Here is a 16,652-nt window from a genome sequence, read left to right as displayed (position 1 = left end):
TTCTCTTATTAGGTAACTCAGCTCGTATCAGAATAAAGCTGAATTTCTTTGCATGTGACTGTAAACGAAGTTTTTCTCTTCCCTGTGTGTGCAGCACCTGATACGACAGGAGGACCGGAGCTGCATCTTGAAGCTGTCCCTGGAGAAGCTGAGGTTCCTGGAGGACCCTGAGGCCTACCTGAGGCGCTCTGTCCTCATCAACAACCTGCTGAGGAAGATCCACCATGAAGAGGAGGAGCTGGAGGCCGAGGAAGAAGAAGATGAGGTAGAGGAGGAGGAGGAGGAGGCTGTGGGAGAACCGGGGCAGCAGAGGCTGATGTACTCTGACAGGAAGAGGGTCAAGGTGCTGGTGACGGACTGCTATTCCGCACCATTTGGCCTGGAGGGACTACAGCGTTACCAGCTGGTGCCCTGCTACCCGACACCCGGCTGCCTGTACAGCCTGGGAACCTGCCCAGGCCTCGCCCCCAACCGCCAGATCCTCTTGTACAACCTGGATGACAAGAGTTGACCTGCTGCGCCTCAGTGCCACGCCTCTGTTCACACGCTACAACACTAAAGTTGGCGAGAGGAACAGTTAGTCCTTCAGCTCTCTGCGGCACACCAGACATGTAATGTTTTACATCTCTGGGACGACGCCCCGCTCTCAGCAGCGACGGAGGCGGGGAGAGAGCAGGATTTTTCTTCCGTCTCAGGAATGACAGACCTCAAAGGTCGAAAGGGTCACTGCCATCTATTTACTATACTGTCAAATGTGAGCACCTCCAGCAGGGGCAGGACTTTAGTAGTTGTGTCATTTAACCTTTTTTATTTTATTTTTATTGTTACTGAGCACATTCAGGGATTTCAGACATTTAACGCCACTTGGCTTGACCTGATAACGCAGATTTGTTTCTGTTGTCTTTAAAGTGCTGTGTGAATTCTGGATAATAGTGTGGAAATACTGCTTATGTATGTATTTGACTTCAAGTTCAACGACATGAACTGATTTTGTGGTGTTTGCTGCCCTCTGCTGGGTGCTTGCTTTCAAATCTCATGCCAGATGGATGATGGAAAACTTAGCTGGTATTATTATTATTATTATTATTATTATTATTATTATTATTATTATTATATTTTAACTATTCTATGGTTTTAAAAGAAAATATAAAATAATTTTTCTGCTTCGTTTGAGCCCCATGCTGTTTCTAAGGATGAATTCCACACAGTAGAGCGTTTTAAATTTAACATTATATTCCATAATTTTCCATTTTCGGTCCTGTGTAAAACTGCTGTTCATTCACAGGATTTTATTAAATTCTCAGAAGCTTCTTTTATTCAGTTTGGCACAATGTGTGTTTTTAAAAGCTGACTGATGGATTTTTCAGTATCTCTTTTCTGTGTTTTGAACACTTCAAAGTTTTACTATTACATCTTGGTAACAGAAACTAAAATAAAACAACAAAGCAACAATTAAGAAATTAAGAAAAGGTCTGAATGTTACAAGAATTTATATTTAATGAAAATGCATGTTCGATATTTAATATGATCAGTTTTGACAATAGCTGTTTTTCCAGGTGAATGATTATCAAATAAAACATTACAATGATTTTTAAAATTTATTTTATTTTATTTATTTTATTTTATTTTTTTTGAGTGTTGGGGGGTTGTGTGCCTCGTTTTTAAATCGCATTTTGAAATCACAATTTGCAAGTGCTCATATATTGTTTGTAGTATATATTCTATTTTAACTGTATTCAATTTATTTACATCGTGTTTGAATTTTAATTTTTGTCTTTATCTTTCTTTGAGCGCCTTTACGTCATGACGTCACGAGCGCTTCCACAGAACGTGCGCGCGCCGGAGGGACTGTTGCATTCAAGTCATTTCACCAAGCTCAAACTTCAGAGTTTTCGGTGCAAAATATTAGATAACACTGCGATTTACTGCAAGATCAAAAATGGTAGCTGGTCAACTCAGTTATTACTTCTGACAGCCAACCAGGAGAGCAGTTAGAAAACTGACTTTTTTTTGCCATATTAAGTCAAAATAAATTGTGGGATCACTTTTAGATCATATCCTATAAGTGTGTGTGTGTGTGTGTGTGTGTGTGTGTGTGTGTGTGTGTGTGTGTGTGTGTGTGTGTGTGTGTGTGTGTGTGTGTGTGTGTGTGTGTGTGTGTGTGTGTGTGTAAATTATCACTAGAATTACATTTGCACAAAATTACCCATTTAATCCAATAATTCGGGAAGTTGAATGTTTTTGTCTTGAGGTGTATTGGAACTAAATTAGACGTGAGAGACCATCTTTAAATTATGTTCTACAAAAGATGTGCAGAATGCAAATGATAATTTGTGTTTCCTTATTTTTATTTAACAGAATTCATTGCCGTTATCATTCTGATAAACACACTCTACACCAGACGGTGGCGCTAAGCGATGTGCTGTCTTCTATTATGAAGGGGGGGAAGAAAAAAAGGGGGAGAGACGCCAAAATGTAAAATTGGAATTTCCAAAAGTTTGGAACGCATCATGGGTGTCGCGTGCGCGGCGTTCCTCGTTGTGTCAGTTTGTTAGCCGAATAACGGAACACTGCGTCTGTTCCTACGGTGTTTAAGTCTGTATTTAATTTCTGTCGTAAAGCGAATATACTTTAAAACGCTTTAATGTTCACTTTTGAGGAGTTGACTGTCGTGATGCGCTTGTGAGCTAGTTAGCCTTAGCTGGAGAGCTACTGTGTGGGCGAAAGTTACCGGAGGGGTGTTTGAACCGGATTAATAAACCGGATTAAATATGGGGAAATGCGACCGCTTTGTACAACCTTTTCGTTATCTCCAAGATCCGCACCTTGTGGCCCGTTTTCAGCAGATATGCGGCGTACGTGGGGTGTTTTCGGGAGCCGTTGGTATTGGAAGTCCGAGCGCGGCGGAGAATCAGCGTCACAATAACGGTGCATGTCTCCGTCACCTCCCCGGGAGGCACGAAGGGGAAAGAGCGGCCGATGTGGTGACTGGAGAAGGGGACAGAGCAACAGCTGCGGGGGTCCGGATGAGGATCACCAACTCTGATTTGACAACGAGCAGCAGCCCATTGAAGTCCCGGGATGAAGGCGATCCTCTCCCACAGAACGGGGCTGTGTTCTCCGGTGCTCTCGGCGGGGGAAACTCGGAGGATCTGGTTCTCCTACAGAGCAGCAAAGTGAAACCTCTCCGCAAAAACTCCTTGACAGGGGACGCCGGGCAGGAGTTCCTGATCGAGAATCGGCTCTTGTACTATTTATTCATTTTCGGAACCGAGCTCGGTAACGAGTTGTTCTACATAACTTTCTTCCCCTTCCTCATTTGGAACATGGACGCTTTCGTGGGTCGGAGACTGATTATGGTCTGGGTTTGGGTCATGTACCTGGGACAGTGCACTAAGGATGTGATCGGCTGGTCCCGACCCGCTTCTCCACCCGTGGTCAAAGTGGAGATGTTCTATAACTCTGAGTACAGCATGCCATCCACACACGCCATGTCCGGAACCGCCATTCCCTTCTCCCTGTTCATCATGACCTGTGGCCGCTGGGAGGTACAGTCCATCAGCACACTCACGCTTTTTGAAAAGGGCGAGACACGGCTACAGAAAGCAACACTCTGTAGCCGGCAATCAAATCAGGCAAGATCTCAGAGAGGTGGCTTTCACTGGCAGATGTATATTATATTATTATATACATTATTATTAGGGATGGGTATTAGTAAGGTTTTATCAATATCAATGCCATTATCGAGGCATTATTCGATATGCCATAATCATCAGGGGGAGTTTTTCCTTACCACTGTCGCCTGTGTGCTGACTCTAGTGCAGCAGATAAGTGAAACAATCACGCAAATGGTGATAAAAGCATCAAATTCGGCAGAAATACTCCTTAGACACTCTTCTTTCGAAAAAAAAACAAAAAACGATTGGCCACTTGACTTTTCAGTCTGTGGTCAGGTAGGGGTCAATTGAAGAATTACACAGAGGTCAGAATTAAAAGATGCTCCAATCATATTGAAAAATATTTCATATTATTTGCCTGATCATAAAGATTCCAAAAAGGTATAGTTTGGACTATCTGTGACTGAATTCTATAGAGTTACGGGATAAAAACAGCAAGAATGGTGACAAAGGTCAGTGTCATTTTGTACAGGGGTCAAAAGTTAAAGTTGCTCCAATTTTGGTAAAAAGTGATGCAACTTATTGGTTGAGCTAATAGGATTAATAAATGGAATAGTTTTGACAGTGTTGAATGCTTGGTCTCCAAAGTAAAGGTCAAACAAGGTTTACATCTATTGGATTCTATGACATGTGACATATGTTACCCCGTAACGTGATAAGTAAGGATGATACATGGTCCGAACTATTCCTTTTTAAAACCGTGTTAAGTCAGCTAGTAATTTGCATCACATTTTACCAAAATTGGAGCATCTTTGAATTTTGACCTCTGTGTAATTCTTCAATTGACCCCTACCTGACCACCGATTGAAAATTCAAGTGGCCAATCAGTTTTTTTCAAAAGAGGATTGTCTGAGAAGTATTTCTGCCGAATTTGATGCTTTTATCACCATTTGCAGGATTCCCCTCTAAATATTCTATTATCCACTGCACTACTCTGGGGGTTGGTAATTTCAATTTCAATTTACTTTCATTTATATAGCGCCAAATCACAACAAGGTTGCCTCAAGGCGCTTCACACAAGTAAGGTCTAACCTTACCAACCCCCAGAGCAACAGTGGTAAGGAAAAACTCCCTCTGAGGAAGAAACCTCAAGCAAACCAGACTCAAAGGGGTGACCCTCTGCTTGGGCCATGCTACAGACACAAATTACAAAACAATTCACAAAACGAACATACAGGAATGTTGCCGGTGCACAGAACAGTTTCTGGAACAGATAACAGACCCATCTCTGGATGGAGCTGTACCTCAAACAGAGAGATAAGAAAAAAAAGTAGAATCAAGCATCAGAAAGATAAATACAGTGTAATTTGTCAGCATTAAGCAACAAGAAAAAGAGCTTGCCTCTACTGGTGGTTGGCTCTCACTGCGGTATTGTATCACTTCCTGTTCCGGAGCACAGCGGTGTTTTTCTGTATCTGTTAGCTGTTTAATCTGCGCAGTTAGATTGATCTAGTTATCTAGATTACGATTTGTTTCCCAGTGTAATCTTTACGTGCCTTAACTAAAGCACTCCTTCTGCTGAATCACCTCTAAATTATTTACACATTATTCACTTTGCGTGTTTTTAGGAATCCGCTAGCTTAGCGTAGCTACTAGCTCTTAGCCGATTTAGCATGGCGGCTTCTCCTGTCTCTCCCGCACTTTTCTGCTCTGGGTGTGAAATGTTTAGTTATTCCTCGGCCTCCTTTAGCAGTAACGGTACTTGTAATAAGTGTAGCTTATTCGTAGCTTTGGAGGCCAGGCTGGGCGAATTGGAGACTCGGCTCTGCACCGTGGAAAATTCTACAGCTAGCCAGGCCCCTGTAGTCGGTGCGGACCAAGGTAGCTTAGCCGCCGTTAGTTACCCCCTGGCAGATCCCGAGCAGCCGGGAAAGCAGGCTGACTGGGTGACTGTGAGGAGGAAGCGTAGCCCTAAACAGAAGCCCCGTGTACACCGCCAACCCGTTCACATCTCTAACCGTTTTTCCCCACTCGACGACACACCCGCCGAGGATCAAACTCTGGTTATTGGCGACTCTGTTTTGAGAAATGTGAAGTTAGCGACACCAGCAACCATAGTCAATTGTCTTCCGGGGGCCAGAGCAGGCGACATTGAAGGAAATTTGAAACTGCTGGCTAAGGCTAAGCGTAAATTTGGTAAGATTGTAATTCACGTCGGCAGTAATGACACCCGGTTACGCCAATCAGAGGTCACTAAAATTAACATTAAATCGGTGTGTAACTTTGCAAAAACAATGTCGGACTCTGTAGTTTTCTCTGGGCCCCTCCCCAATCTGACCGGGAGTGACATGTTTAGCCGCATGTTCTCCTTGAATTGCTGTCTGTCTGAGTGGTGTCCAAAAAATGAGGTGGGCTTCATAGATAATTGGCAAAGCTTCTGGGGAAAACCTGGTCTTGTTAGGAGAGACGGCATCCATCCCACTTTGGATGGAGCAGCTCTCATTTCTAGAAATCTGGCCAGTTTTCTTAAATCCTCCAAACCGTGACTATCCAGGGTTGGGACCAGGAAGCAGAGTTGTAGTCTTACACACCTCTCTGCAGCTTCTCTCCCCCTGCCATCCCCTCATTACCCCATCCCCGTAGAGACGGCGCCTGCTCCCAGACTACCAATAACCAGCAAAAATCTATTTAAGCATAAAAATTCAAAAAGAAAAAATAATATAGCACCTTCAACTGCACCACAGACTAAAACAGTTAAATGTGGTCTATTAAACATTAGGTCTCTCTCTTCTAAGTCCCTGTTGGTAAATGATATAATAATTGATCAACATATTGATTTATTCTGCCTTACAGAAACCTGGTTACAGCAGGATGAATATGTTAGTTTAAATGAGTCAACACCCCCGAGTCACACTAACTCGTAGCACGGGCGGGGGCGGAGGATTAGCAGCAATCTTCCATTCCAGCTTATTAACTAATCAAAAACCCAGACAGAGCTTTAATTCATTTGAAAGCTTGACTCTTAGTCTTGTCCATCCAAATTGGAAGTCCCAAAAAACAGTTTTATTTGTTATTATCTATCGTCCACCTGGTCGTTACTGTGAGTTTCTCTGTGAATTTTCAGACCTTTTGTCTGACTTAGTGCTTAGCTCAGATAAGATAATTATAGTGGGCGATTTTAACATCCACACAGATGCTGAGAATGACAGCCTCAACACTGCATTTAATCTATTATTAGACTCTATTGGCTTTGCTCAAAAAGTAAATGAGTCCACCCACCACTTTAATCATATCTTAGATCTTGTTCTGACTTATGGTATGGAAATAGAAGACTTAACAGTATTCCCTGAAAACTCCCTTCTGTCTGATCATTTCTTAATAACATTTACATTTACTCTGATGGACTACCCAGCAGTGGGGAATAAGTTTCATTACACTAGAAGTCTTTCAGAAAGCACTGTAACTAGGTTTAAGGATATGATTCCTTCTTTATGTTCTCTAATGCCATATACCAACACAGTGCAGAGTAGCTACCTAAACTCTGTAAGTGAGATAGAGTATCTCGTCAGTAGTTTTACATCCTCATTGAAGACAACTTTGGATGCTGTAGCTCCTCTGAAAAAGAGAGCTTTAAATCAGAAGTGCCTGACTCCGTGGTATAACTCACAAACTCGTAGCTTAAAGCAGATAACCCGTAAGTTGGAGAGGAAATGGCGTCTCACTAATTTAGAAGATCTTCACTTAGCCTGGAAAAAGAGTCTGTTGCTCTATAAAAAAGCCCTCCGTAAAGCTAGGACATCTTTCTACTCATCACTAATTGAAGAAAATAAGAACAACCCCAGGTTTCTTTTCAGCACTGTAGCCAGGCTGACAAAGAGTCAGAGCTCTATTGAGCTGAGTATTCCATTAACTTTAACTAGTAATGACTTCATGACTTTCTTTGCTAACAAAATTTTAACTATTAGAGAAAAAATTACTCATAACCATCCCAAAGACGTATCGTTATCTTTGGCTGCTTTCAGTGATGCCGGTATTTGGTTAGATTCTTTCTCTCCGATTGTTCTGTCTGAGTTATTTTCATTAGTTACTTCATCCAAACCATCAACATGTTTATTAGACCCCATTCCTACCAGGCTGCTCAAGGAAGCCCTACCATTATTTAATACTTCGATCTTAAATATGATCAATCTATCTTTGTTAGTTGGCTATGTACCACAGGCTTTTAAGGTAGCTGTAATTAAACCATTACTTAAAAAGCCATCACTTGACCCAGCTATCTTAGCTAATTATAGGCCAATCTCCAACCTTCCTTTTCTCTCAAAAATTCTTGAAAGGGTAGTTGTAAAACAGCTAACTGATCATCTGCAGAGGAATGGTCTATTTGAAGAGTTTCAGTCAGGTTTTAGAATTCATCATAGTACAGAAACAGCATTAGTGAAGGTTACAAATGATCTTCTTATGGCCTCGGACAGTGGACTCATCTCTGTGCTTGTTCTGTTAGACCTCAGTGCTGCTTTTGATACTGTTGACCATAAAATTTTATTACAGAGATTAGAGCATGCCATAGGTATTAAAGGCACTGCGCTGCGGTGGTTTGAATCATATTTGTCTAATAGATTACAATTTGTTCATGTAAATGGGGAATCTTCTTCACAGACTAAAGTTAATTATGGAGTTCCACAAGGTTCTGTGCTAGGACCAATTTTATTCACTTTATACATGCTTCCCTTAGGCAGTATTATTAGACGGTATTGCTTAAATTTTCATTGTTACGCAGATGATACCCAGCTTTATCTATCCATGAAGCCAGAGGACACACACCAATTAGCTAAACTGCAGGATTGTCTTACAGACATAAAGACATGGATGACCTCTAATTTCCTGCTTTTAAACTCAGATAAAACTGAAGTTATTGTACTTGGCCCCACAAATCTTAGAAACATGGTGTCTAACCAGATCCTTACTCTGGATGGCATTACCCTGACCTCTAGTAATACTGTGAGAAATCTTGGAGTCATTTTTGATCAGGATATGTCATTCAAAGCGCATATTAAACAAATATGTAGGACTGCTTTTTTGCATTTACGCAATATCTCTAAAATCAGAAAGGTCTTGTCTCAGAGTGATGCTGAAAAACTAATTCATGCATTTATTTCCTCTAGGCTGGACTATTGTAATTCATTATTATCAGGTTGTCCTAAAAGTTCCCTAAAAAGCCTTCAGTTAATTCAAAATGCTGCAGCTAGAGTACTGACGGGGACTAGAAGGAGAGAGCATATCTCACCCATATTGGCCTCTCTTCATTGGCTTCCTGTTAATTCTAGAATAGAATTTAAAATTCTTCTTCTTACTTATAAGGTTTTGAATAATCAGGTCCCATCTTATCTTAGGGACCTCGTAGTACCATATCACCCCAATAGAGCGCTTCGCTCTCAGACTGCAGGCTTACTTGTAGTTCCTAGGGTTTGTAAGAGTAGAATGGGAGGCAGAGCCTTCAGCTTTCAGGCTCCTCTCCTGTGGAACCAGCTCCCAATTCAGATCAGGGAGACAGACACCCTCTCTACTTTTAAGATTAGGCTTAAAACTTTCCTTTTTGCTAAAGCTTATAGTTAGGGCTGGATCAGGTGACCCTGAACCATCCCTTAGTTATGCTGCTATAGACGTAGACTGCTGGGGGGTTCCCATGATGCACTGTTTCTTTCTCTTTTTGCTCTGTATGCACCACTCTGCATTTAATCATTAGTGATCGATCTCTGCTCCCCTCCACAGCATGTCTTTTTCCTGGTTCTCTCCCTCAGCCCCAACCAGTCCCAGCAGAAGACTGCCCCTCCCTGAGCCTGGTTCTGCTGGAGGTTTCTTCCTGTTAAAAGGGAGTTTTTCCTTCCCACTGTAGCCAAGTGCTTGCTCACAGGGGGTCGTTTTGACCGTTGGGGTTTTACATAATTTTATTGACGCAGGGAGATCATTCCACAGAACAGGGGCACAATAAGGGAAAGGTAAGGTTATAGTGCAGTAGTGAGGCTAAAAAGGCCTCTAATTAAGGAGAAACCCCAACCGGAGGTATAACAAGTTGAAAATTGGAATCATTTTGACCGTGAGGATGTCTGCTTTCTGAAAAATGATGTTGCAGCTTCTGTGTACGACATGAAAAATTAAGCCCTTATTTGCAAAAATTTTTTTTTTCATTTCTTGAAGTATGCAACCCAAATTCCAACCAAACTTCATTATATGGATTTATTTGATGTAAGAGATCTTCAGTGATATAAATTAAGGTATTTGAAGAACCTTGAAACACTTTATGACCAAAAATATACCCAAAATATTGGAAATTTTAGTGGATTTTACAGAAACGTGATAACTTTCTCATCTGGTGAGCCAAAAACAATGGTGTCAATGGATGTCATTCTAATCATCTGGATGGATACAGTTTTAAAAAGTGCTGTTGTTGGTGCCACAAATGTGCACAACATGTCAAATTAGCCCTTTATTTGTGGAAGGGTAAAAAGCCCTTTTTTTCAGTTTTTGTCTTATTTCTTGAAATGTGCAACCCATTTTCCAACCAAAATTCATTATATGGGTTTATTTTACAAAAGAGACCTTCCGTGATACAAATCAAGGTATTTTAAGTACTTTGGAACAATTTATGACCAAAAATATACCAAAAATATTGAAAATGTCAGGGAAGTTTACGGAATTTCAGGATAATTTTATCACAAACTGCATGAGGAACTCGGCAACACTCATCTTCACAGGGACAAGAAGGATATCAAGGACATAACCGAGTACTTGCAAAACCAATGGCATGATCCTTTCAACCATGGTGATGTTCCGGAATGTCTCCTCAACATCACCACAGGCCAAGTTACTACAGAGAAAGTTAAGAAATTGCTACGGAACATCCCAGAGATGGGGAAGACTATCGCTGACAGATTCATTAAGAAAGGACTCGGACAGAAGTCCTCAAAAAGCTTTTGGGATCCACTGAAGAAGACAACTATGTTGACATTTGCAGGCATGAAGAAAGCCTTACCAAATGACAAGGATCGGAAGTTGATCATAGACACAGAGGTCTTGTTCTGGAGACTGCTTGGAGTTGCCCAAAGTCGTGATGCCGATCTCAAGAATGTCCTACATCATGAACTGGGTGCAGTTCCACCAGCGCTATTCCACGATGATGGAAGGATGAGGAAGACTTACAAAGCTGACCTTGCCCAGAAGCTTGAGTCAAATTGCCAGGATGTTTTAGCATCACTTCCATGGGTACCAGATGTCATTTCCTCAGCGTATCTCATTGATCGGATGGCAGTTGTTCAGTCATTGAATGAGAACCACTTCTGTACTGTCAACGATCTGACTGTTCAGAAGCGGATAGTTGGACTGCTCTGAGATCTTTCACTGGGTCTGAGTTCAGTGACCATCATCTTCGATTGATATGATAATGCATCTGTCATCACATGGTACAAATTCAGAGCAAGCATACCAGATCAGTGGAAATTGACAGGTTCCCAACTATAGAAAGTTTCTGAGGGCATCCCGCAGCAAGTCAAGCCTTGTGGAGTACATCTATAACTACATCATCGAACATGTAGCTGAGTACCTTCTGTATGATACATTTGTTGTTCTTGCTGGGGACTTTCGTGAAACAACTCTAGTGAAGTCCATTTCCAAATCTACTGTTTCAACCTTAGAAAGTCTGTACTGCAACCAGGAGGAAGCAGACACTCGGATGATCCTTCATGGTTATATGAGGTCTGTTAGAAAAGTATCCGACCTTTTTATTTTTTTCAAAAACCTGATGGATTTGAATCACGTGTGCTTGCATGAGCCAACCTTGAACCTTTGTGTGCAAGCGTGATTTTTTTTCACGCCTGTCGGTTGCGTCATTTGCTTGTAAGCGGCCTTTGTGTGAGGATGGGTGGAGTCTCTCGTTTTTTCTTTGCAAGGAAATGGCGGAAGAACTGGAGCAGCGCGACTGCATCAAATTTTGGCAGAAACTGGGCAACAGCCAGGTGGAAACCATTCGGATTATTCAGACGGCTTTCGGTGACGATGCTATGGGCATCACACAGATTAAGGAGCGGTACAACCGATTTAAAGACGTCCGCAAAACGGTGGAGAGCACGCCGTGCTCCGGGTGGCCATCAACATGCTGAAATGACCAGATCATTCCAAAGTGAACGCTGTGATGATGTGGGACCGTCGTGTGACTATCTGAGAAATTGTGGAAGAGGTGGACATCAGCACTTTTTCGGCACATTCCACTGTGACAGAAGATTTTGCCATGAAAAGAGTTGCAGTGAAATTCATCGGCACAAAGCTGATGGCGCAGCAAAAGCGCCTCCGTGTTGAAGTCTCACAGGACATGTTGTGACATGCCTAGCAAGGCTCATTAAAAGTCTGCTAACGAGTCTTTCATTGGATTCAGGTGTGTTGGAGCAGGGAGACAACTAAGAGTGTCAGGAATGTGGCTCTCGAGGACCGAACTTGGCCACTTTTGACCTAGATGGTTGTGTAGTGGCAGCAATGAAGTTCGTTCTACTGTTGTATGCTGGGAAGAAAGGCAAAGATGTCAATATATTTGATGAATTGTGCTACGTACCAGCTACCACCACAGACAAAACAGCAGGGATTCTTCCTGCTGCTGAGGATTCCTTTAAACAGCATGTTCTGTGTGCCAAGTATCAAACTAGGCTGTGGTGTCAAAGTCACATTGCCAGTCAAGAGGTTGTCAATCCTGTTGGTCATGGTTGGTCTGCCTGTGATGGAGGCATTACGCCAACTATGTTCATACAGGCACCAGCTCACATTGAAGTCCATGACCTTATACACCTCAACTGCATGGATAAAGACTGCCAAAATGCTAGAAAATTTCACTGTGTGCTGGCTGGACTTGACTGCATCAATGCCTGTTCCTGTAGTGACCTGGTGACATTCAGCTAAACACTGGGGATGACGTGTAATTGATAAGCCGTGGGCGCTGTGAAAATAACAGGCAAATCAAATGGATATATGGTCAAAGTGACATTTGGTACTCTGATCTCACTTGGTACCAATAATCAATGTGTCATACACAGATACCTTGATCACAGCGCAAACTGTCAAACACTGGAAATTCCTTCATTAAAATTACCTGAATTTTCCAATGTTTGGGGTATATATAGTGTTACAGAGTACTTAATATACCTTGATTTGTATCAGTGAAAGTATTTTTTTTTTTTCTAAATTAAAGCCATAAAATTAAGTTTGGTTGAAATTTGTGTTCCATATTTCAACAAATAAGAGGACAAAGTGAACAGGGCTTTTTTCACCCTTCTGCGAATAAAGGGTTAATTTGACAAGTTGTTCACATTTGTGGCACTTACAACAGCACTTTTTAAACTATATCCACTCAGATGATTAGAATGACACTCATTAAGCCACGTTATACCATTGTTTGGCTCACTAGATGAGAAAGTTCTCATGTTTCTGTAAAATCCGCTAAGGTTTTCAATATTTTGGGTATATTTTTAGTTCTAAAGTATTCCAAAGTTCTTCAGATATCTTGAATTATAGCACTGAAGGTCTCTATTATCAAATAAATCCATATAATGAAGTTTGGTTGGAGTACAGGTTGCCTATTTCAAGAAATAAAAGAAAAACTGGAAATTACAATTTTTTTGCGGTTTTTGGCAGACGAGTTAATTTGACATGTACACAGAAGCTGCAACTACAACATCATTTTTCAGAAACTAGACATCCTCACAGTCATAATGATACCAATTTCAAGTTGTTATACCTCCAGTTGGGGTACCATCAAAATTTTCCTGGGCCTGGCCACTGCACTATTAGACCTTACTTGGGTGAAGCGCCTTGAAGCAACTTTGTTGTGATTTGGCTACATAAATGAAATAAATTGAAATTTAAATAGATTCTGCTTATTGATCCTATTCTTTATTGATTCTCTTATCAAATAACTCCTGTGAATTTTCTGTGTGCTAAAAGTAGGCTTTACAGGTTTGGATGATGATGATGATGATAAAACTTTTAGTTGATTAGCATTCAACCCCCCAAATGAAATACAATTACATATATACATACATACACATATTCAACAAAAAACATTTCAACAAGGGATGACGCTAATCAAAAAGGTATAGGCTGAAGCTCATGCTTATTATGCCTAACCTTTTTACAAAAACAAATTCAACAAGGTAATATGAACTATAAGAGCAAAAAAGAAAAGAAAAAACCTCAAGCACTTTAGAAAAATTAAGATATAAAAAATAAATACAATTCCATAATAATAATACAACCAAAAGTTATATTACATTTACATTACATTATCATTCTTCATACTTGATTTATATATTTCGGTAATATTTTAGTTTTAAACATGTTTTTAAATAATGAAAGTTTTCTGTGTCATCAACATTTTAATGAGTCTTAAAGTAAATAAATATGAAATTGGTCACTGGATCCTTGAACTCTGGACATTAATAAAAATAAATAAAATCTGTACATGGTCACTGGATCCTAGATCTCTAGACTTAGATAGAAATAAACAAAGTCTGTACACAGCCACTGGATCCTGGGCCCTGCTGCTGGAGATGCAGTACTGCAGGCAGCAGAGGTGCTTGGTCCACAATTAATGTAGTCTAAAATGGAACAAATGATGGACTATTTGTATAGCATTTATTTCATCTGTGTCAAATAGAGGGAGAACTAGGCAAATGGCTTCCAATCTTTTTTTTTCCCAATATTTCAGGACTTTTCTCACACATTTGCTGAAAATTTTTTGTGGATATTACTTTTGTATCAAATCATGATTGCAGTCACCTGGGAAAAATAAAGAAACTTTTTTTCTAAAAAGTCATGATTTTGATTTTTCTGATTTAAATAGACTTTTATTGATTTAAATAAACTTGTTTTCATTTTTATTTATTTCACTTTTCTAAATGATACTATACAAATAATATTATTAGTTATAATCTTTATTGACATTTTAAAACATGAAGATACACATACCACATGTACAAGTACTATTAATTAATGGTGCTGTTTTCATATTTCAGTTATGTTTTAAGTACTGATTTCTAAAAAAATAAAAAAATTTATATCATGATTGAAACCAGCTGATTTAACGACTAGATTGGTATGATTTAAATCATACCAGCGCTGTCACATGTTTGAAATAACATTATTTAATGTTTTTTACCTGCTACACATTTCCCTTCCAGCCAACTTTACATGAATATGCTGTGTTACAGTGTGTTAACAGTGTGTCACTGTGTTACAATGACCTGTTTGCTTGCACTCATTGTAGATTGATGTCATTGTCTTCTGAACAAATGTCAACTTGGCAGTCTTCCCCAAGATTGTGGTTGGGTGTACTGAACCAGATTGAGAAATATGCTGTATAGTGAGCTACTCAAAGTTGAAATTAATTATTCTAACAATTTGAGATATGTTTATTTATTTTTGCTGTAGCCATCAGTATTAAAATAAAAAAAATGCTTTAAACAGTTAGCTTATATGTAGTGAGTCTAGAATATATATATATACGAGGTCTCTTAGATAATAAACCGACCCTTTTATTTTTTTTTTTTAACTATATGGATTTGAATGACATGCGATTACACCAATCATGCTTGAACCCTCGTGCGCATGCGTGAGTTTTTTCACGCGTGTCGGTGACATCATTTCCCTGTGGGCAGGCCTTGAGTGAGATGTGGTCCCGCCCTCTCGGCTGAATTCCTTTGTTTCACACGCTGCTCGAGACGGCGCGCGTTGCTTTATCAAAATTTTGTCTGGACCTGTGAGGAATATCCGAGTGGACACTATTCGAGAAATTAAGCTGGTTTTCTGTGAAAAGTTTAACGGCTGATGAGAGATTATGGGGTGTTTCTGTCGGTGTAAGGACTTCCCACGGAGCAGGACGTCCTGCAGCGCTTCCAGGCGCTGTCGTCGGCCTGTTTCGAGCTGATAACATCCTAATTTAAGGCTTAATTCACCCAGGACATCGTGAGAGAACAGAGAAGATTCAGAAGAGGCCGGCATGAGGAATTTATGCGGACATTCCACTGTTTAAGGACATTTTTTTAATGAAAGACGTACGCGCAAATTCGCCGAGTCGTTTCCGTGACGACTCTGCAAATCTGTGTGCGCCGCGACAGGAAAAACACCTCCGTGTTGAAAACCATTTGTAGAATTCAGGCGGCTTTTAATGGCTTTCAACAAGTGAGTAACTGAGAAATTGTTTAACAGCTTGGGCATGTTCCAACTTGCCCGTTAAGATTTCCAACGGAGGTGTTTTTCCTGCCGCGACCCCCCGCGGTCGGGTCCAGCCCGACATGCGACTCTGCCCGCACGTTCTTTCATGACAAAATGACCGTTAACAATGGAATGTCCGAATAAACTCCTCATGCTGACTTCTTCTGAAAGTTCTCTGTTCTCTGACGACTTACTGCGTCAACAGAGCCTGAAATGTGGAAGTTTTCAACTTGAAACGGCGAGACGCTGCCGCCTCGAAGCGCAGATCGCCGTCAGGCGCCGTGGACCGTCCTTAAAGCGACACTACCAGACCAAAATCTCTCATCAGCCGTTAAAATTTTTTACCGAAAACCAGCTGAATTTATTGAATGGTGTCCACTCAGTTGTGCCTTACACTTTTGAAAAAATTTTTATCAAACAAAGCAACAGTCTCTGAGCCATTCCTAAACAATGAAAAAAATCGACGAGCGGGTGGACGACTCCTCACTCAAAGACTGCCCACAGGCGAATGACGTAACCGACAGGCGTGAAAAAACTCTCGCATGCCCACGAGGGTTCAAGCATGTCTGATGTAATCACATGTGATTCAAATCCATATGGTTTTAGAAAAAATAATAAGGTCGGATACTTTTCTAATAGACCTCGTATATATATATATATATATATATATATATATTTTTTTTTTTTTTTTTTTTTCTGAAATAACTGGTGAAATTTGACTCTTTCATAATATTTTAAATTGTTTGAGATGCACCTGTAAAGCAGTTTTCCTTTATAATTCTCAGT

General features: G+C 40.6%; 1 protein-coding gene across 1 annotated transcript in view; it reads left to right on the top strand.

The window, feature by feature from the left end:
• The first annotated feature begins 2,568 nt into the window (after positions 1 to 2,568).
• The window catches only part of sgpp1 (sphingosine-1-phosphate phosphatase 1), a 32,539-nt gene continuing 18,455 nt past the window's right edge, over positions 2,569 to 16,652 (top strand). Inside the window, exon 1 of the mRNA XM_034159654.1 lies at positions 2,569 to 3,548. Coding sequence (XP_034015545.1) covers positions 2,772 to 3,548 — 777 coding nt within the window. The 5' untranslated portion in view covers positions 2,569 to 2,771. The remainder of the gene's footprint in view (positions 3,549 to 16,652) is intronic.

The sequence above is a fragment of the Thalassophryne amazonica genome, chromosome 19 (assembly GCF_902500255.1).
Source record: "Thalassophryne amazonica chromosome 19, fThaAma1.1, whole genome shotgun sequence".
NCBI classification, from domain to species: Eukaryota; Metazoa; Chordata; class Actinopteri; order Batrachoidiformes; family Batrachoididae; genus Thalassophryne; species Thalassophryne amazonica.
Note: the sequence above shows the minus strand (reverse complement) of the source record. Positions and strands in the feature narration are given on the sequence as shown.